Source organism: Globicephala melas, chromosome 3 (genome assembly GCF_963455315.2).
Source record: "Globicephala melas chromosome 3, mGloMel1.2, whole genome shotgun sequence".
NCBI lineage: Eukaryota > Metazoa > Chordata > Mammalia > Artiodactyla > Delphinidae > Globicephala > Globicephala melas.
In genome coordinates this window covers 168,450,864-168,473,050 of record NC_083316.1, presented here as the reverse complement: position 1 = coordinate 168,473,050, position 22,187 = coordinate 168,450,864, and the positions used below count along the sequence as shown (strand labels likewise).

Sequence of the window (22,187 nt, the reverse complement as noted above, 5' to 3'; positions counted from 1 at the left end):
AATAAAATTCTACTCATGGTTCAATTTGCAGTAATTAAAAGCTCTAGCTCATGTGACATGTACTTAGGAATTGGAAAGGGTTTCTGTCATCAGTGTCCCATCATTTATTTGGGCCACATAGTGTGGCTGTTTATAATCCTTTTGAAAGAACTGTAAATTGGATTATATATTTGGCATTATCATTTTGCTATTATAGTATAGTCCAATGAGTTTTGTATCCTGGAAATCAGAGTTGCCCCCTCGTTTGCAAAAGGAATATGGTCATTTGCACAGCTATACCCTAGCATGTGCCTTTTCCTATGAGCAGAATGATACCTATACAAGCTCTCGGAAATGCCCCGGTAGATGCAAGGAAAAGTGCGGTCAGTGACAGGATTTTTCCACATCATAAATCCATTTCAGCTCTCAAATTCCTTTCCCAAGCCCATTTCTATGTCTTTGCTGAGAGACCTCATTAAGGGATCCACACCTGTCTCCATTTGGGGAATATTTCCCCTAAGCAATGCCATGTGGCAGTGAGTGGGAACAGAAAACAAGGGCAACCAGGGCCCAGGACAGTTACTAACAAACTTTGGGCCAAGGGCAGAGGAACCAGCTCTTGATCATCTTCAGCTCTGCAGCAAGTACCAGGGTCACCACGCCTACCTCAGTCTCACCACCACCTCGACGCTGGACCCACAGATGCCGCATGCGCAATCACAGCCCCTGTGTCACAGTCGACCACCATGCGTCAGGAGCAATCGGGGCTGGGGCTCAGGGCTGCACATGCGCAGTCCACACCTAGAGCCACCTGGACTCTGGCTCCCTAGTCATTCGCAGGCTCCAGACTGGCTTTAAAGAGCCCTCCCCTTTGTCCTCCAAGTTCACTCACTTCCTGGGACACCACCCCAGGGAACCTGAGCCCCTTGAAAAATGCAGCTGGAAGAAAGACAGCCCACAGAGACTAGATTCCAGGCCCTCATTGCTTCCAGCACACAACGCGGCCTCCATGCCCCACCAGCTGCCCCCAGAGGCTGCTGGCCGTTCTGACCTTTGTCGACTGCCCAGGTTCAAGTGGATTATCCTTCCCGTGTTGGTAGCTGTGGCCTCTGGTTTTCCGGAAAAGCCCGAAAGGATGCCAGGCAGGGCCGAAGGTAGCAGAAATCTCTGCCTTCTACTCCGGCCTCACTGGACCTCACTTCCGCCTCCAGCCAATAACCAGGTACTGAGGCCAGGCGAGGGGTTGGGAGGTTTCCTGAGGCTTCAACCTCCCTTCCTTCCCCGACCATGGCTGCCACTGGGAAGGCAACTAGGTGCTAAGGAAACCACAGCAGATGCTGAGAGACTTAGTAGAGGATACGACAGCTAAAGAGGGATTGCACACCTTGGCAGCCCCAATGCAGTTCCTCCCTGAAATCAAAGGGACAACCAAAACCCTCTGTATTGTCAGGTAGTGAGGGGCCTGTTCTTGGAAGAGACCTAAAGCAGAGTGGCTGGCTGGAGCATCCTTGACAAGGGATGTTGGCCATTGACTCTCAGGGCCTCAGGCTCTTATCATGTGGTGGTGCTGTCCCCTTGGCAGTTTCTTACGGTGAGTGCCTTCGAATGTTATGCACGGTGAGGGCTCATCATTGTGAGGTCCCCTCCCTCACCAGGTCGGCTGAAAGACCCTCCTTTGGGATTTGTTTTGAGTGCCAAGGGACATCACTCTGCCACATGGGAAGGGGGTGAGAACTGTATGGGTCTGTTATGAGCTTTGAACAAAACCCTCATTGTTTGTGTGTGAATATATAAGTATCTAAACCTGGTGATTCAACTAGCGTTTATTGATCACCTATGTACCAGGTCCTGTTCTACATGCTGGAGATGCAGCAATGAATAGACACACATACTCACACACACACACACAAAGTCATGGGGATGTAATGAACAGCAAGGTGACTATAGTTAATAATACTGTACTGTGTATTTAAAAGTTCCTAAGAGAGCAGATCTCAAAAACTTCAGTACACACACTGGGGAAAACCTAGAGACAGAGAAACACTACAGTCATCCATGCAGTGAGATGCATAGACAATCGGCACTCCTGTCAGGACACAGGAACCACTACTCAAACATCTGAAACTTCCCAGACAAATGCATGTGTTGGCATGACAAAATCACACAAACTTTGTCACTGGGACATACACGTGGACACACTCAGACACAGACACATAAATTCAGACACACTGGCAAAGATGATGCCTCCAGAGAAACTAATACACTCCCAGAGATACACAGCCTACAGTGTCTGCGACTCCCCCACTCCCCAACAGCTCTCTTTACTTAGAACTAACCAACATCAGATACGTCATCTATTTCACTTGTTATCTCTCCTCCTGGAACAGGAACTTCACACTTCCTGAACCTGCACAGTACAAAACGCCTCTCTCCCTAAGAACCACAAGAACCCAACCTGTGGAAGAAGTGTCAGGGGCCCAACGTGGCTTGGGTTATGATGTTCCAGCCCCCCACACTGCTGAGGATTCTACCAGCAACACACTCATCACTACCTTTACCCGTTGTCACTCTGCTTTCCAATTGGAAACTCAATGCGGGCAGCAATGGTGTCTGTCTTGTCGACTGGCAGCCATGTGTCCTGCACTGTGGTCCCCTCGGCAGCGCTCTCTGCTGGTCTCATGTGCCCGTAGACTCCACTCCGTCCACCCTGGGTGGCCCCAATGTCCTCCCGGAGACTCCGAGGATGGGCGCTTAGGGAGCATGGACCACACATCTCCAGGCCACAGAGGTAAGTCTTGCTGATGCGCAAGACGTGGTGACCCGACTTCCATCTTTCCCTGGGCGGCCTCTCAGTCGCCCCACCCACGAGCACCTGCGCACTTCTGCGAAGTCTGCGATCCCTGGTGTCCAGCGGTGTTTAAGAGGCAGTCGCATGCCAGGAGGAGTCTGGGGGCGGGGCTCTGGGCGTCTGCTTCTGAGATCTTCATTTCCCACAGGCCACAGCGGCTGAGACTACGCTCAGGGCAGGCGTTGGTAGAAGTGCGCATGCACCGCAGTGGGGCACGACCCAGAGGGGAGGTGCGGAGGAGGCGCGACTGGAAGTGATAAGTTTGAGCGGGATTGGTGCACCTGCAACCTAAATCCTCCGGTGGTGGATGATCGTGGGGCAGTGGGTGTATGCGCGTGGGCGCCAACGGGCGGGCCATGGCTGGATGTCCCTTTGACGTCCCTGGAGGTTTTGAGATTGGTGTGCGCCTTGGAGCTTGTGGGCACTGAGCTGATGCTCCTGAGGAAGCGGGGGTTGCTGTGGCCACAGGCCGTCTGTCGCTTTGTCGCAGCTTCTGCTACTGCTGTGTTTCTGTCATCTCCCAGACCCATGCGGCTGCCGCAACGTTCCACATGTGGGAGTGTAGAACCCTCATGACGTCTCCCAGCAAGAAGTCACAGGACCTGGCCTGATGCAATTTTAGAGCTGAATGGCCTCCAGACAGGCCCAGGAAAGGCATGACGCTGATGCCCAAAGATTAAGATGCCCCCAGGCAGGTCTCTTGGAGAGAACTGTAGGGGCACTTTTATGGTTCAGACCAGAGCATTCCCAGAGATCTCACTGGAGGAAGCTAGCATAAACTCGGAGAAAGATTCCAGGAGCCCTTTCACTTCTCTCCTGTTGTGTGAGGCTAAGGACAGACATGGTCCTTGCGGGTGTTTCCTAACTTTAGACCGAGTTCCAATAATCTGTTTGGCCCCAAGTCCTTCTCCCGGCCCCCTCCAGGTCCTTCAGCATTTATTGAGGATCCCAAGATGGAGGTGGGCTGGGTGTCAAGGTTCAGGAGTATTAAAATTCCCTTAGCAAACGAAGGCTTTGTTTTTCTATTATTTTTAATATACATGCAGTAAAATTCACTATTTTAAGTGAAGTGCCATGAGTTCTTATAAGTGCAGAGATAACACCAACAGTCAAAATGAACACGCCATCACCCTGAAAAGAACAGGTGCCCATTTGTTCTCAAATGCCCCATCCATAATCACTGACCTGTTTGTTTCCTATACTCTTGTCCTATCCACATCTCATAAAAGGAAAGCCTTCCTTTGTTAGGAGTCTTTTTGTAAAACTTGATGCCATTTTTCTAAAATTCAGAAATCACACTTGCCTTCCAGTGTTAAATGTCCAACACTTCCCAATAAAGATTAAGCAAAACTAAAACCTTCAAACGTGACATTCCATTTTTATGAGCTACATGAGTTTGGGCAACTCTGTGCTCCCCGTGCTTGTCATCATCTGAATGATAGGAGGGAAGGAGGTACAGATGATTGTCAAATCACATCAAACTATGGAGTGCTATGAAAACCTAAGTTAGCACGGAAAAAAAAATTAGAGATTAGACATCAACTGCTCTTTAATAAAAATAACTGACTGCTTCTGTTCTACCAATTAGTTTTAGACAACCTCAACTACTTATGCTTTCTACACTCACCAAGCACCAGCCCAAATCGGAAAATATATTCTTCCAAACAACCTCTGACTGGTACATCCCACTGTCTGTGCACTCATTCAAATTGCTTTAACTCAATACATCCATTTTCTTTGGTCAAACCAATGTGGTCCTTGTGGCTTTTGGCTAGAGACCATTGACAAAACCATTATTTAAGCTTTTATTATTAACAAAGAATAAGCAATCCATTTAATGACAGATGTTGAAGTATGTAACAATAAAAATGTTTATATGACAAAAACCACCTTAACTTGTATATGCCAGCTAATATTGTCTCAGACTGTATAATGCTTAAATTAACAATATTAGTTGATTTAAATCCATAATTGCAATGGAATACTTTAACATATTCTCAGTACATGAAAAATAATAACATTTGTATTATGGATTGAACTGTGTTCCCCCCAAAATTCATATGTTAAAAGTTCCAGTATCTCAGAATGTGACCTTATTTGAAAATATGGTTGTTGCAGATATAAGTAGTTAAGATGAGGTCATACTAGAATAGGATGGGCCCTAACCCAATATGTATGGTGTCCTTATAAAAAGAATGCCGCCATATGAAGAGACAGGCATGCACAAGTAGAATGCCATGTGATTTTTTTTTTGGGGGGGGGGGCTGCGTTGGGTCTTCGTTGCTGAACGTGGGCTTTCTCTAGTTGCAGCGAGCGGGGGCTACTCTTCATTGCAGTGCGCAGGTTTCTCTTGTGAAGCACTGGCTCTAGGTGCATGGGCTCCAGCAGCTGTGGCATGTGGGCTCAGCAGTTGTGGCACACAGGCTTAGTTGCTCTGTAGCATGTGGGATCTTCCTGGACCAGGGCTCGTGTCCCCTGCATTGGTAGGCGGATTCTTAACCACTGTGCCACGAGGGAACCCCCATGAGAAGATTAGTTATGCTTGTTGCAAGCCAATGAGCTAACAGAAGCTAGGAGAGTGCTGGAACACATCCTTCCTTAGCACTTTCAGAGGAAGCATGGTCCTTCCAACATCTTAACTTTGGACTTCTGCTTCCAGAAGTGTGAGACAAAAATTTCTGTTGCCCTACCCACCCAGCTGTGTGGTGCTTTGTTACAGAAGCCCTAGGAAACTAATACAGTTTGTATACAAGTGATTTGGAAACACAGTAAACAAGATATTTCTAAGACATACCTACAGAAGATTTTTCTTGAAAATAAACACTGTTTTTAGTGACTTAGAATCAAACATAATAATTAAACCCATATCAAGGAACTGCATTCAGCTCTAACAGACATCTCCCCAAATTCACGAGGAGTATGTTTGTTCTCATGTAGGACTGAGTCAGCGCATTTAAAAATACAGTAGGACTTCCCTGGTGATGCAGTGGTTAAGACTCTGCACTTCCACTGCAGAGGGCACAGGTTTGATCCCTGGTCAGGGAAGTTCTGCGTGCCACATGATGCAGCCGGAAAAAAAAAAAGAAAAAAGGAAAAAAATACAATACCTTAACAAAGTCCCACAGGTTGTTTTGTTTTCCTACAACATTGTAGCTTTTGTGGTAGAATCACGATCAGAGAGTCACTAAAAGTTTTGAGAACAAAGAGTCTGCTATACAAATTAGACCTTGTAAAATATGTTAACATCTAGAGAAGAGTGGAATCACAGCATCAGAGATCACTAAACATGAGTCTGAATTAGTGGTCTGCAGGACATGTTAGGGTTTGTAGGAAAATCCAAATTGTGAGTGCCTGACCACATGACTGAATCCCTGACACCAAGCTCTTGGAGGTATTTATGGAAGCCTATAACTCTGAGAAAAATAGAAATCAAGTACTTGGCATTTCTTTTGATGATACTCTTGATTGGTAAGGCCAACAATCAGGAAAACGGGCTGAAAGCTGGTTTCCAAGTAGCCCCTATGCATCTCTCTCTCATACTTTAATGTGGCTGCAAAAACTTAGTAATGGCTTTATTTCTGCCTTCCAAATCTCATGCCAATAGGCTACTGGTAAATTCGAACACAGAATCATAAAAGGAAGGGATTCTGGGAACTGTAGCTCCTAACATTACCCATGCTGATGTAACACAATCCAGAACTCTGTATCTCATGATCACATCACAAGCGTCTCTTAAGTAAAAACCCACTGTTTAATTCGCTATCACAAGCAAGGACAAAGCGAAGGGCAAAAGCTGAAAGTAACAATTCACATGAGACTGTACACTTGGAAGAACTCTGCATAATTAAAAATTTCTGCCAAATATTTAGAAGAAAAACAGAATAAGATTCCACTGGCCTAAATAAACAAATATTCTCTCAATCCATGGTGGAAAACATATAATGGTTGATTATCCAGTATCTGCCACACTAAGCCAGTAGGAAAATACAAACAAATACCACACTGTCATTGTTCCAATAACCCCTTAAGGACAATTTAAAGAACTAACATATTAAAACTACTTATATATTAAAAATACACTTCAAATCACCCATGAGTCCAACAAACTGTAAAGATGATTTATTTCCTAAAACATAAGAAAAAACACTTCCTGCAAAATTTATGTACTGTAGCCAAAAGAGTACTTCAACAGTTAATTTTCATCTAAATGTTTATTTGCAAAAGAACTGGAAATACACTCCCTATGGGTCCACTTTAGTGATGAAGGACTCATAAAGGCAATACCAGGTTTACAACTTTTGTAAGATTTCTCTCCTGATGTGAATTTTCTGAAGCACTGTGCATGAATTCATTTGCAGGAGGATTTCCCGAGTTTCATATGTAGTGTTTCTTAGTAGTATGTATCCTCACATGTCTTCTTAAGGATGAGGAACAACTGAAGGCCTTCCCACACTGCTTACATTCATATGGTTTCTCTCCAGTGTGCATTCTCATATGTATTGGTAAAGATGAGGGCCATTTGAAGACTTTACCACATTCCTTACATTTGTAAGGTTTCTCTGCAGTGTGCGTCCTCACGTGCTGTTGCAAAAGTTCAGGCCAGCTGAAGGCTTTCCCACATTGCTTGCATTCATAAAGCTTCTCAGCAGTGTGCCTTCTCATGTGTCTTTGTAACGAGATGTGGCAACTGAAAGCTTTCCCACAGAGCTTGCATTCATATGATTTGTCTCCAGGATGCATTCTCACATGCTCTTGATAGCAAGCGGACAAACTGAAGGCTTTCCCACATTGCTTACATTCGTAGGGTTTCTCTTTAGTGTGTGTTCTTGTATGTTTTCGCAAGGATATGGGCCAGTTGAAAGTTTTTCCACACTGCCTGCACTCGTAAGGTTTCTCTCCAGTGTGCACTCTCATGTGTCCTCGAAAGGATGAGGGGTGGCTGAAAGCTTTACCACACTGGTTACATTCATAGGGTTTTTCTCCACCATGTGTCCTTTCATGCCTTCGAAATGACTGGGGATAAATGAAGGCTTTTCCACATTGCTTGCATTCATAGGGCTTCTCTCCAGTGTGAATCCTTTCATGGCTTCGAAAGGATTGGAGATAAATGAAGGTTTTCCCACACTGTTTACATTCATAGGGCTTCTCCCCCGTGTGTGTTATCATGTGCCTTCGAAAAGCCGAGGAATAACTGAAGGCTTCCCCACATTCCTTACATTTATGTGGTGTCTCCCCAGTGTGCGATATCATGTGTCTTCGAAAAGTTGAGGAGTAACTGAAGGCTTCCCCACATTCCATACATTTATAGGGCTTCTCTCCAGTGTGTGTTATCATGTGTCTTCGAAAAGTTGAGGAATAACTGAAAGCTTTCCCACATTCCTCACATTTATATGGCTTCTCTCCAGTATGCGTTCTCACATGACTAGTAAGACTTGAAAAATCAATGAAGGCTTTCCCACATTGCTGACATTCATAGCTTTTCTCCGCAGTATGAATCCTTATATGCCGGTTGAGGGAAGAAGTACGAGGAAAAGTTTTTCCACATAATTTACACACATAGGGTCTCTCTCCACTGTGGGTCCTCACATGCGTCCTTAGGTGTGAACGACAACTGTAGGCCTGCCCACATTCCTGACATTGATACGGTTTGTGTCCAGTGCAAACAGCGATGTGACTCTTGAGGGATGAATGATGTGTGAAGACTTTTCCACGTGTACTGCATTCATACCTTTTTACTCCAGTAAGAGTTTTCTGGTACAGGTTAAGATTTGGAGTCTGGCTGAAGCCATCCCCACATTGATCATTACTTTCATGGAGTCTCTCCACCATGTGATTTCTGTTAAAAATGAGAAGCATGTTATCAATGGCTTGATTAATAATGATTTATTAGTAAGTATGAGAATTACATTTTCACCAATTTCAGTGGATGGATAGATTTTCTCCTCGACTTTTTTTAAAAAATAAATTTATTTTATTTATTTATTTTTGGCTGCATTGGGTCTTCATTGCTGTGCGAGGGCTTTTCTCTAGTTGAGGTGAGCAGGGGCTACTCTTCGACACGGTGCACAGGCTTCTCATTGCGGTGGCTTCTCTTGCTGCAGAGCACAGGCTCTAGGTGCACGGGCTTCAGTAGTTGTGGCACACAGGCTCAGTAGTTGTGGCTCACAGGCTCTAGAGTGCAGGCTCAGTAGTTGTGGCACACAGGCTTAGTTGCTCCACAGCATGTGGGATCTTCCCCAACCAGGGCTTGAACCCACGTCCCCTGCACTGGCAGGAGGATTCCCAACCACTGTGCTACAAGGGAAGCCCTATCTGACTACTTTTAAAGTGGAATGAACTCAATGCCACAGAAGGGGGCTCAACCACAACGATTACAAAAACAATGTTTCTTAAACATGGGCTCTTCTGTTGATTGTTTTCAGCTGTTTCTATCACTCAACATCAATGTCGCATTTAAGAAAAAAATCATCGTGAAAATCTCTATGAATAAACAAATTTGATCTAGGCTTACAAGTGTTTTGTTTGCTTCTTAAACTTTATGACATACTAAGATTCCCTCCTGAAATACTGCTTTCTCTCAAGAGTGCAACTCACCTCAGATGTCTCCCTTGATCTATGTGCTGATCTTCAAGGCTGAGTTCTTCCCAAATTTTTCCTAAGACGGAGGCCAAGGAATCATTTCCAGTGAACTTTGATATTTTATGCTCCTTGGATATTTTATTCCCATAAATATCCTGCTGAGAAACTGACCCATTGGCCTTAAATTGAGTCTCATCCTCTGAAAGCAAAAAGGTAACAAATCTTACAAGAAAGGAGGTACCTGTTAGCCAAAAAGGACATGGAGGAGTTTAGCTATGTCAAGACTTCATCAATAACAAGTATAAGGGGTCAAAATGGTAAGCACTTTAACAAACACAGTAAAATTCTCATATGGTTCAAAAACAGACCTCACTGGGCCCCTTAAGGCCCCATGAAATCTATATCCACCAATGATGCTAAGGGAGCTTTCTTTACAGAAAGAAGAACTCAGTTTAATACAGATTCTCAGTCTCATGGGGAGAAACTATTAGATTCTAAGTCTCTGATGGTTATGACCATGTCTGTCTTCTTAGTTAACATATTCCCTTTCCACGGTCCAATTCTTGGAACAGTGATGTGCCAGAAATGCTTGTCTCTAAATGACTAAGTGAAGGAATAATGTCATTCTTACCCACTGAGGCCAGGTTTCTGAAGTTTTCCAGCATCACATCTCTGTAGAGCTCCCTCTGAGCAGAATCCAGCAAAGCCCACTCCTCCAGATTGAAGTCCACGGCCACATCCTCAAAGACCACCGAGTTCTGAAACACCCAAGATATGTGCAGGTGCATGGGTGAGACTCACAGCATTGAACAACTGGACTCAAGTCACAGGAAGTTCAAATAAGATTCCATGGTCATCTAACATCTACTCTGTGATCCAGTCATCACACCTGCTACTTTATGTCCACAATCATAGATTATCCTCATAGATAACAGCACTAACACACTGAACTTATCTCTACACTTTTACTGTGACCATTCAAGGCTTATTCTTCTCCAACCAAAGGGTTTAGACCACATTGGAGAAACGAAAAAAAATGCTATACAAATGAAATAATATTTGCATTTTAAGACCCATCAATCCCTTGTGACACAAGTGACTTTAGCTCCTTCCTACTGTACAACATCCATAAGCACATGAAGCCCAAGGTCAACCTGGATGAGGTTTAAGGAATACAAACACAATGAAGGACTGGGAACTTTTCCTTCTCTTTCCACCACCAAATATGAGAGGCCCATGGGCCTGTGGGAACCCAACTTGCTGCAAGGGCCTGCTAGCCATATTGTCTTTTTTTTTTTTTTTAACATCTTTATTGGAGTATAATTGCTTTACAGTGGTGTGTTAGTTTCTGCTGTATAACAAAGTGAATCGGCTATATGTATACATATATCCCCATATCTCCTCCCTCTTGCGTCTCCCTCCCACCCTCCCTAACCCACCCCTCTAGGTGGTCACAAAGCACCGAGCTGATCTCCCTGTGCTATACGGCTGCTTCCCACTAGCTATCTATTTTACATTTAGTAGCGTATATATGTCCATGCTACTCTCTCACTTCGTCCCAGCTTACCATTCCCCCTCCCCGTGTACTCAAGTCCATTCTCTACATCTGCATCTTTATTCCTGTCCTGCTCCTAGGTTCTTCAGAGCCTTTTTTTTTTAGATTCCATATACATATATATGTGTGTGTGTGTGTGTGTGTGTGTCAGCGTATGGTATTTGTTTTTCTCTTTCTGATTTACTTCACTCTGTATGACAGACTCTAGGTCCATCCAAGCCATACTGTCTTAAAGAACTCCAGGCCATCAGGACAGTCCAACTGGCTGAATGAAATATTTCTTTTGAAGAAGTATTTATTTTAACATTTTTGTGTAATAGTTATCACCAGCTCAGTTTCTACTCTTTTCCTCTGTGTATTTTCATGAAAATAGGAAGTCAGAACTGCATATGTTCCCTACACTCCTGAGCCAGTGCTGCTGCCCACCAGTTCTGAGTTCACACACACACACACATTACATGATGCCAAAACAGCTCTTCTACCAGACCCATAAAAGAGTACTCTTGCTGACCTTGAGGATAAGGTTAAGAGCCGTACTTTGCAAAGGACTTTAACATCAAAAACATCTGGCAGTGGGCTTCACTAGTGGTGCAGTGGTTGAGAATCCACCTGCCAATGCAAGGGACACAGGTTCGAGCCCTGGTTTGGGAAGATCCCACGTGCCGCGGAGCAACTAAGCCCGTGCGCCACAACTACTGAGCCCACGTGCCTAGAGCCCGTGCTCCACAACAAAAGAAGCCACCACAATGAGAAGCCCACGCACCACAACGAAGAGTAGCCCCCGGTCACCACAACTAGAGAAAAGCCCACGTGCAGCAACGAAGACCAAATACAGACAAAAAGAAATTAATTAATTAATTTAAAAAAGAAAACATCTGACAGCAAATTTAGCCTTGAGTATAAAATATATAGAGGATTCAGCAGTGCTTTCCTACAAAGGAAACATTCCCTTGCCTCAAATTCCAGGAGACAGTGATTCCACACAAACCATCCTAGAGGCTGCACTCTCAATTTCTCTCACGTCCGTGTCCCTCCCCTGGTGGGCACATGAGCGTGTCAGGCCAACCCTAAGCACAGGGACCACTGAGCTGCATGCCTCCCTTAAGCCATGGTTTTTTAAAAAGTTCATCAACCCGCTGACATCCATGAGCATGGGAAAGAAAACACTCTCATATAATAATCCTGATGCCAGTATTTAGTACATATTCAACAGAGTAGCAGCATAACAGGAATATCTCTACTGTACAGGGAACAACAGGAGCTTCTGGAGCTTCTGGAGGTGAGATGCTCTCTGTACAGTTATCTGTAGTGTTTCCTCTACTTAGTGTGCAGGAAAGGAGTTGACATTGCAAACCTTAACTTTATCCTTGGCAGTGACTGCTAGCAAGGTTGGCCTTGGCCAGTGTGTGGGAAATTTAATTTCTGAAGGTTTCACATCACCCTAATTATTACTCCCTGTCTCTGACTGTGCAGACAACACTGTTAGTGCTGAGCACCTGCTTTTCGCCTGGGAGTCTGGGCTTTGGGTCCTTGTTGCGCAGAGGATGCTCACATGATCAGCTGTGAGCTGATAAAAACCCCCGGTGAACTGAGTCCCCAGTGAGCCTCCGGTAGACGGTATTTCACATGCTGTCACAACTCATCGCTGGGGCTATCAGGTGTGTTATGTGCGACTCCACTGGGAAAGGACTCTTAAAAGCCTGCACCTGGTTTCCTTCAGATTTCTCCTCATGCGCCTTTTCCCTTTGCTGATTCTGCTGTGCTCTTTTGTTGTAACAATTCATAGTCATGACTCCAACGATACGCTGTCACGTGAGTCCTACCTGCAGGACCTAGGGGCGGTTTTGGGGACACCTGACACATTAGAACTGGGATTTGCTAGAGCAACCCTGATTCACTAAAATACGGCAAAAGCACTGTCTGGGAAGTGGGAGAGTGAAGGAGGAGGGGATGGCAAACCTTTGCAGCAGGGTAGCTATGGAGTCATCCAGGGTATGAAAGGGCAGCTGTCTGGTGTGAGGCTAAAAGTTGACTGAGGTGTGGGAATTCCCTGGCTGTCCAGTGGTTAGGACTCGGCGCTTTCACTGCTGGGGCCTGGGTTCCATCCCTGGTCGGGGAACTAAGATCCCACAAGCTGTGCCGGGGCAAAAAAAAAAAAAAAGTTAACTGAGGTAGAAATAAGCAATCCAACTCCAGGAGGTCTGGCTCACTGGATATACCAGCTGCCTGTGGCCATGGAGGCCAAGTGAGAAGAAAATCAAAGTTCAGCACAGGTGACACCTGTGATTTTTGCTCTCTCTTCCAGGCAGGAGGAGAAAGGGCTGGCACGTTCCCAAAAGTGAGCTTTGGATAGGCAAAAAATATTAAAAGATTGTACTGCATCAGGAGAAAAAAAGTTAAATCAGTTCCTAGAGCTGAAACAAAATTTTAGACAAACCAAAGGGGAGGGGACAGCCAGCCTTTCTTCAGCCTAGCTGCTGGGCCTCCTGGCCCACCCACATGTGCCAGCCAGTATCTTCCCAGCTGTAACGCTATCCCTGTAAACGCTAAATACGTTTACAGAGATAGGCTGAAATCCTAACCCCTGATACCTATAAATGTGACCTTACTTGGAAACAGGGTCTTTGCAAATGTAATCAAACTAAGATGAGGTCATTAGGATGGGCCCTAATCCAATGACTGGTTTCCATAGGAGACAGGGAAAATGCCATGTGAAGACAGAGCCACACAGAGAAGGCAGCAGAGGAAGAAGATGGACGCAGAGGCTGGAATCATGCTGCCACAAGCAATGGAACGCCTGGGGATACAGAAGGTATAAGAGACAGGAAATGACCCCAGGACCCTAGAGAATTCTGAGGGAGCATGACCCTGCCAACACCTTCATTTCGGACTTCAGCCTCCAGAAATGTGAGAGAACACCCACATTGTGGTAATTTGTTATGGCAGCCCTCGGAAATGAACACAAGGTTTGACTGCAATGAGGGAAAAAAAGGGGGGGGGGATTTTTTTTTTTATATACTTAATATGGTTTTGTTTTGTGGCTACTGCACCTGCTTGGATGGTAAAAATGGATACTAATGGTATCTGCTTGTAATTTTATAAATGCTAGAGAGATCATCCCCATCAGTGCTAAGAAAAATGAGACACAGCTTCCTTGCTGTTTCCAACTGGTGCCTGGATTGGAATTGGAACCCTAAGTATCAGAAACAAGATTAGGTCTCCATAAATGATTTTTTACTATGACTTTTACCCACTGGAGGTTCAAAAAGAGGTAAACAGGGACTTCCCTGGTGGTGCAGTGGTTAAGAATCTGCCTGCCAATGCAGGGGATACGGGTTCAAGCCCTGATCCAGGAAGATCCCACATGCCATGGAGCAACTAAACCCATGTGCCACAACTACCGAGCCTGCACTCTAGAGCCCATGAGCCACAACTACTGAGCCCACACGCCTAGAGCCTGTGCTCTGCTACAAGAGAAGCCACCACAATGAGAAACCCGTGCACCGCAATGAAGAGTAGTCCCCACTCACTGCAACTAGAGAAAGCCCGCATGAAGCGACGAAGACCCAACACAGCCAAAAATTAATTAATTAATTAATTATTTTAAAAAAGAGGTAAACAAAATGAAAAAACAGGCAATCTTTAAGTAAAGATATACTTTTGGAATTTTAGGTAGAAGTTTTCAGTTTCCTAAAAAGCTCTTTTGAAAACCTATTTCGGATGACCTTCAGAGGCTGATTGCCCAGCAGGGGCTTAGCTGGGACTCTAAGGCAGACAAGACAAGAAGGGATTAGGACAGTCTCAATGCAGGGAGAAAGGTACCCAATCTTGTTGACTTTGCTTTATTCTTGCAGTCAGAAATCACAGCCATGAGCAGACTATACACCGAAGCCTGGGAGGCCTCCTAGTGAATCTCTGAACCTAGAGTGGTCATGGGGACTGCTACAAACTGAAGGTTTGTGTCCCCCCAAAATTCATGTCAAAACCTAATCCCCAATGTGATGGTGTTTGGAGGTGGGCCTTTTGGAGGTGGCCAGGAATGGGATTTGCCCTTATAAAAAGGACCCCAGAGAGCTCCTTGGACCCTTCTGCTGTGTGAGGACACAGTGAGAAGACGGCCACCTACAAACCAGGAAGCAGACTCTCACCAGACACCGAATCTTCTGGTGCCTTGATCTTGGACTTCCAGAACTGTGAGAAACAAAGGTCTGCTGTGTATAAGCCACCCAGCTTACAGGTGCCCCAGCTGACTAAGACAGGGACTCCCAACACACCTAGCTTGAAACCATCAAATATTTAACACTTTACAATATTAATTTTTTTCTTTTTTGTTTTTGTGAGATTTTCTTCGTTCTTTTTTAAAAAAATTTTTTGTTATATTACAATACTAATTTTTAAAATGTGCCATTGAGCACACATTATATGAGAAAGACAAATATATTTATAATAACTCTGTAAAGCAGACATGATTAAAACGAGTTCACAGCAGAGGAAATGCAGAACAGTGAATTAATAACATCATGCCAGCTTGGCACACTTGCCCTTCTTTCACACACACCTCACAGTTGTTTCGCTAGTGTGACTGTTACTTCCCACTGTGATGAGGAGATAAACTAGCTTCTGCCGGGCGCTGTGGAGAGCAGCCAACAGAAACATCCTATTCCATCCTTACATCTCACACTGCTTCTCCTGCCAAAGCCCCGTGCCCATGCAAAAACGCTTTGTTTGAAGACCTGACCTCTGGCTCTTTCATTTAGTAAAATTTGTTTAGGTTACAGTACTTGCAGGCACTAGGGCTACAGCACTAACAAAACAGAAATTCTGAACCACGTGGATCTTAAATTCTTTTGGAGGAAAGCAGTAAATAAGCAAATCAAACATAATTACTGAGGAAAATGTGGCAGAGCAAGGGGATTTGGAGGGGTATATATATATGGGGGGGGCAGAGATTTTCACGTGTGTGTATATACACGTTGATATCGATACACATATATATGAATGAATGGCTGCAGGGCAGAGTAAGGGAGAACAGTAAAATAACCATTTGAGATAAGACTGCAAACTGGCACCTAAAAATCTAAATAACAAATATATACATATATATACACACATAATTACATATAATTATATATATCTTCACGTAATTCAACATATTGGTCATATTTGGAGAATGGCAGAGGGGCCTGCCACTGGGGTTCATTTCAAGCCTTTTAAGAAAGCTTGTTCTACATTTAGGGCTGAGTTTCATTTAACAGAGGATTACTTTTTTTAAACATTTCTGTCAACTGTACATATGTCACATGCACTTTCCTGCACTGATGTTATATGATACAACAGAAAACTCTAAAATCAATTCACAGGATTTACCTGTAATCATCTTAGAGCTGCTGAAAGCCATTTTATAATATTCAACAGTCATACATAAAAAAACACTCTTACCAATGGGGAATAGATGGTAATCTGCATGACTGGATAAAGGAAAATGGACAAAGGAATATTCAAACGAGACCAAAGAACATATAAATGGTATGAAATTCACTGTTTTCTCCAAGACAATCAGGTACAAATGAAGTGTGGACAGATGACCTGACTCTCAGTCAACATTACATTAGCAATCCAATCTGGAAAATGCACAAATGTGCAATGCCAGGAGACACTTGTCTTAATGCCTAACTCAACAGCTGCACATGTATGACACCAACAGAACACAAAGATAATCGTACAATAAGATTCTGAACAAGATCTCAGGATAAAAATTCAACATAAAAATAAATTTCATTACCTTTCTAATTAATAGCAACAGCAAGTTGGAAAGTTCACTTTAAAAAGATAACACATACATAAACAAATGGGACCTAATGAAACTTAAAAGCTTTGCACAGCAAAGGAACCCATAAACAAGATGAAAAGACAATCCTCAGAATGGGAGAAAATATTTGCAAACGAAGCAACGGACAAAGGATTAATCTCCAAAATATACAAACAGCTCATGCAGCTCAATATCAAAAAAACAAACATTGCAATCAAAAAATGGGCAGAAGACCTAAATAGACATTTCTCCAAAGAAGACATACAGATGGCCAACAAACACATGAAAAGATGCTCAACATCACTATCAGGGAAATGCAAATCAAAACTACAATGAGGTATCACCTCACACCGGCCAGAATGGCCATCATCAAAAAATCTACAAACAGGGTTTCCCTGGTGGCCCAGTGGTTAAGAATCCGCCTGCCAATGCAGGGGACACAGATTCAAACCCTGGTCTGGGAAGATCCCACATGCCGCAGAGCAACTAAGCCCATGTGCCACAACTACTGAGCCTGTGCTCTAGGGCCCGTGAGCCCCAACTACTGAGCCCACGCACCACAATGACTGAGCCCGCGAGCCCCAACTACTGAAGCCCATGCGCCTAGAGCCCGTGCTCTGCAACAAGAGAAGCAACCACAATGAGAAGCCCGCGCACTGCAACAAAGAGTAGCCCCCGCTCACCACAATTAGAGAAAGCCCACGCGCAGCAACTAAGACCCAATGCAGCCAAAAATAAATAAATTAATTTTTAAAAAAAATCTACAAACAGGACTTCCCTGGTGGCACAGTGGTTAAGAATCGCCTACCAATGCAGGGGACACAGATTCGAACCCTGGTCTGGGAAGATCCCACATGCCATGAACCAACTAAGCCCATGCGCCACAACTACTGACCCTGCCCTCTAGAGCCTGCGAGCCACAACTATTGAGCCTGCAAGCCACAACTACTGAAGCCCACACACCTAGAGCCTGTGCTCTGCAACAAGAGAAGCCACTGCAATGAGAAGCCCATGCACCGCAACAAAGAGCAGCCCCCGCTCGCCGCAACTAGAGAAAGCCCACACACAGCAACGAAGACCCAATGCAGCCAAAAAACTTAATTAATTTTAAAAACACTTAACTTAAAAAAAAAGTCTACAAACAATAAATGTGGAGAAAAGGGAACCCTCATGCACTGTTGGTGGGAATAAATTGATACAGCCACTGTAAATTGATACAGCCACTATGCAGAACAGTATGGAGGTTCCTTAGAAAACTAAAAACAGAAGTACCAAATGACCCAGCAACCCCATTACTGGGCATACACCCAGAGAAAATCATAATTCAAAAACACACATGCACCCCAATGTTCATTGCAGCACTATTTATAATAGCCAGGACATGGAAGCAACCTAAATGTAGAACATGTGGTACATATATACAATGGAATATTACTCAGCCACAAAAAAGAATGAAATTGGGTCATTTGTAGAGATGTGGATGGACCTAGAGACTGTCATACAAAGTGAAGTTAAGTCAGAAAGAGAAAAACAAATATTGTATATTAACGCACATATATTTGGAATCTAGAAAAATGGTACAGATGATCTTATTTGCAAAGCAGAAGTAGAGACACAGACAAAGAGAACAAACGTATGGATACCAAGGGAGAGGTGGGGGGGGGGAAATTGGGATAATGGGATTGACATATATACACTATTGATACTATGTATAAAATAGATAACTAGGGCTTCCCTGGTGGCGCAGTGGTTGAGAGTCCGCCTGCCGATGCAAGGGACACAGGTTTGTGCCCCGGTCCGGGAAGATCCCACATGCCACAGAGCGGCTAGGCCCGTGAGCCATGGCTGCTGAGCCTGTGTGTCCGGAGCCTGTGCTCCGCAACGGGAGAGGCCCACATACCGCAAAAAATAAATAAATAAATAACGATAACTAATGAGAACCTACTGTATAGCACAGGGGACTCTACTCAGTGTTCCGTTGTGACCTAAATGGGAAGGAAATCCAAAAAAGAGGGGATATATGTATATGTATAGCTGATTCACTCTGCTGTACAGTAGAAACTAACATAACATCGTAAAGCAACTATACTCCAATAAAAATTAATTTTAAAAAAGGTAAAAAAGATAACACATACAGCAGAAACTAACACATTGTTAATCAACTATACTCCAATAAAAATTATTACTCAAAAAAAAAAAAAGATAACACATACCATGGTAAAAACCAAATTGAAGTAGTACAACATCAGTTTAATGAAGGCTATAAAAAGAACCTAACAAAAATTTTAAAACATGAAGGATAATAACAAAGCCAAATGAAATAAATGACAAGATGGCACATGTTCTTAAAAAGAAATCAGTGTTACCAAGATATCAACCCTCCCAAGACAGAGTCTTTATAAAATTCCATAAAATTGCCAAACCAGATGTTTTTTAGGATTTGACAAATACTAACTTTACACACAAATGCCCCCAAACAGCCAAAATATTCTGAAGTACCAGGCAGGAACCCATCTATCACACTGCAAGGGTTTTAAAGCAGCAGCAACTCCTGACAGGACGGAATTGGCAAAGGAATGGACGACTAAATCTACAGAAAGGAACAGAGCCCCAGGCAGGCCTGTGGCTATGGGGAGGGGGAGACCTGATTCACCACAGGGTACCCACGGGGAGCCAAGCAGAAATGACAGACACTTCCACACATGGGACAGGACAAACTGATATCTAAGTTAACATCCGTGTATTCCCACCTCTTCCATGGGCAATAACTAATTTACTGCAGATTTAAGCAAAGTGTGTTGCAGATAATAAAAAACAACAGTATCATCTACCGTCACAAATTAAACAACTGGTATTTTTGGTGAAACTTCACCTACCACACTATGTGGTACTGTATTCACTTCTCTGCAGCTGTTCAGGAAGGGACAGACCTGACAAACTTACTACAGACAGGAGGAGATTTTAAAAGAATGTTTAACAAACGTAATGTATGACATTTTCTTTTTTTTTTACCTGAAACTCACCCCTTTGAAAGTATTTTATGTTATATTTCCTGCTGTACTAATTCAATGTATTTTACACTTGCTGAAAATCTGAGGTTCCAGTAAGTGAATACATCTTTTCAAGGTGAAAAACCCACGGAGGGGTTGTGCTGAACTGGTACCCAGACACAGATGACTCAGGGTCAAGTGCAACCACGCTACCACGAGGGGCACCACTGCTAACGTGCTCCCTGAACAAAGGACACCGGCTGTGTCCCCGCTGTGTCGCCAGTGCATTTGACTTGGGGGGTGGGAGGGGGTGAGGGGTGCTGCCCCACCTCACAGTGGGCTTTCCTTGACCTTTGCGTTAGTTTTTCTCCCTTGTGTGGTTCTTGTGAGAACCCAGGGGGCAGGAATCATTTCCGCCTTTTCCCCTCAGGCGTCCAGTCAGCTGACAAATAGTGTCCCTCCATGGAATGAGAACTGAGGCTGGGGTCATTTAGGACGGAGGACCTACCGGGAGACGCCCTCCCAGCCCAGGGCCCCCAAGCAGGTCACCCCAGGCTCCCCGCCCGCCCCCGCAGGCTGTCGGCTGGGAGGAGCCGACCAGGGACTGATGTTCCCGGACCCCCGAGAGGAGAGCAGTTGTGCACATCTAGGTCACCCAGATAGTCCTGAGACACCGGCCCCACAAGCGGGGGCCGGACAGGACGCCGGGACCCCACCCCGCGACCGCTTCCAGCCGGTTCCGGACGGTTCGTAACAGCCCCTCCCGGTCTCGGGCCCCGGTCCCGCGGACTCACCATCTCTGCCGGGCTCCCGGCTCTCCCAGGCGTCCTTGCCGCAGCCCGCGCAGGTGAGAGGTACGAGGAACCGACACCTGGGCCCACGCGGCGCAGGTGCGCAGGAGCGGCACGGCTGGCCGAGAACTACCCGCTCACGGGCTGGGAGTGTGCTCTGACTGGACGGTGCTCCTGGCACTCTCTTCCATCTGGCTGTTGATTGGGAGATGCTTCGCGCCCCACCGTCCTGACTGGACAGTGCTTCGGGCATTGCTACTGCCCGGGCCCCTGACTGGACGGTTTCCCGAGGCCCGCCCCCTGACTGGACGGTTTCCCGAGACCCGCCCCTGGAGCCCCTGATTGGACAGTTCTCTGGGCCCGGCCCGCGAGCGCCTGCTTGTTCTCCGGGCACCGCCCCGTCGCATCTGATTGGACATTCCTCCCAGGCCCGCCCTCTGGTTATTGAGTGACAGGCCCTCGTAACACACTGTGGACCGACCCGCCCGCGCGGGACGTGGGCCCCGAGCAGAACTTGCTCTCGGGCGGTCGAACCCGGCGTCCTCCCGCAGTTCGGCGGCCCCTCCTTGTCCTCCTTCTGGACCGGGAAGTCCTGATTCAGTTTCCACGCGGAGCGTCCCTTGTCCGGAGCCGGGACTGGACAGGATGGGACGGGGGAGGAGAGGGTCTAGTGACTTCCGGGGTCAGCAGTCGGCCCGGGGGCGAGGTCACCGTGGAAACATATATTTGTTTAAGCCCCCTAGCGCGCGGGCTTCTCATTGCAGTGGCTTCTCTTGTTGCAGAGCACGTGCTGTAGGTGCGCAGCCTTCAGTAGCTGTGGCGTGCGGGCTCTAGAGCACAGGCTCAGTAGTTGTGGCGCGTGGGCTTAGATGCTCCGCGGCCTGTAGGATCTTCCCCTTCCAGTGATGGAACACGTGTCCCCTGCATTGGCAGGGGGATTCTCAACCACTGCGCCACCAGGAAAGTCCCTGAATTCCTATTTTAACTTATATAAAACAACAACAAAAAAAGCTTATATAAATTTAGGATGGACCTAAGAACTCTTAGTACACTTACTAGATGGGGGCTAAACACCGACTGCATTTAATATGCCTGCTTCTTTTAGAAAACATTCTCTCATTTGACATTAAGTGGATGCCCAAATTCTGATATCGTTTGTCATTCTATTTACAGACAGAACTTTAAAAATTCCTTTTTTAGGAATTCCCTGGCAGTCCAGTGGTTAGGACTCCGAGCTCTCACTGCCGAGGGCCCGGGTTCAATCCCCGGTCGGAGAACTAAAAATCCCACAAACCGTGGGGCATAGCCAAAAAACTAAATAAATAAAATAAAATTTTATTTTTTACGGTTTTCAAAAAGGTTTTAGATGTTTTCATAAAAATGAGTGTTCAGAGAATTAACATATAAAAAAGCTTCAAGGCAAAAATAAGTTACTCATTGGATTTATAAACTATTAAAGATAAAATATATACTTTTAAAAATATGGGTTAATAATGCATGCCGAGTTTCAATAAATCAGCATGGAATTTAGAAGTCTGCCTTAAGATCGGGTCCTGGCATGGCCCTCAAGCACTCCTGTCTGTTTGCCATAATGTGCTCAGAGATCTATCCTGTGAGCCTCACACATAAAGAACAC

General features: G+C 45.1%; 1 protein-coding gene across 1 annotated transcript; it reads right to left on the bottom strand.

Moving 5' to 3' along the window:
- Positions 1–5,899: 5,899 nt before the first annotated feature.
- On the bottom strand, positions 5,900–20,789 carry ZNF555 (zinc finger protein 555). The gene is given in 5 exon segments (XM_030879262.3): positions 5,900–7,258; positions 7,261–8,663; positions 9,422–9,605; positions 10,038–10,164; positions 20,555–20,789. Coding segments are annotated over 5 exon segments (1,758 nt in total). The 5' UTR covers positions 20,558–20,789; the 3' UTR covers positions 5,900–7,217.
- Between the last annotated feature and the right edge of the window lie 1,398 nt (positions 20,790–22,187).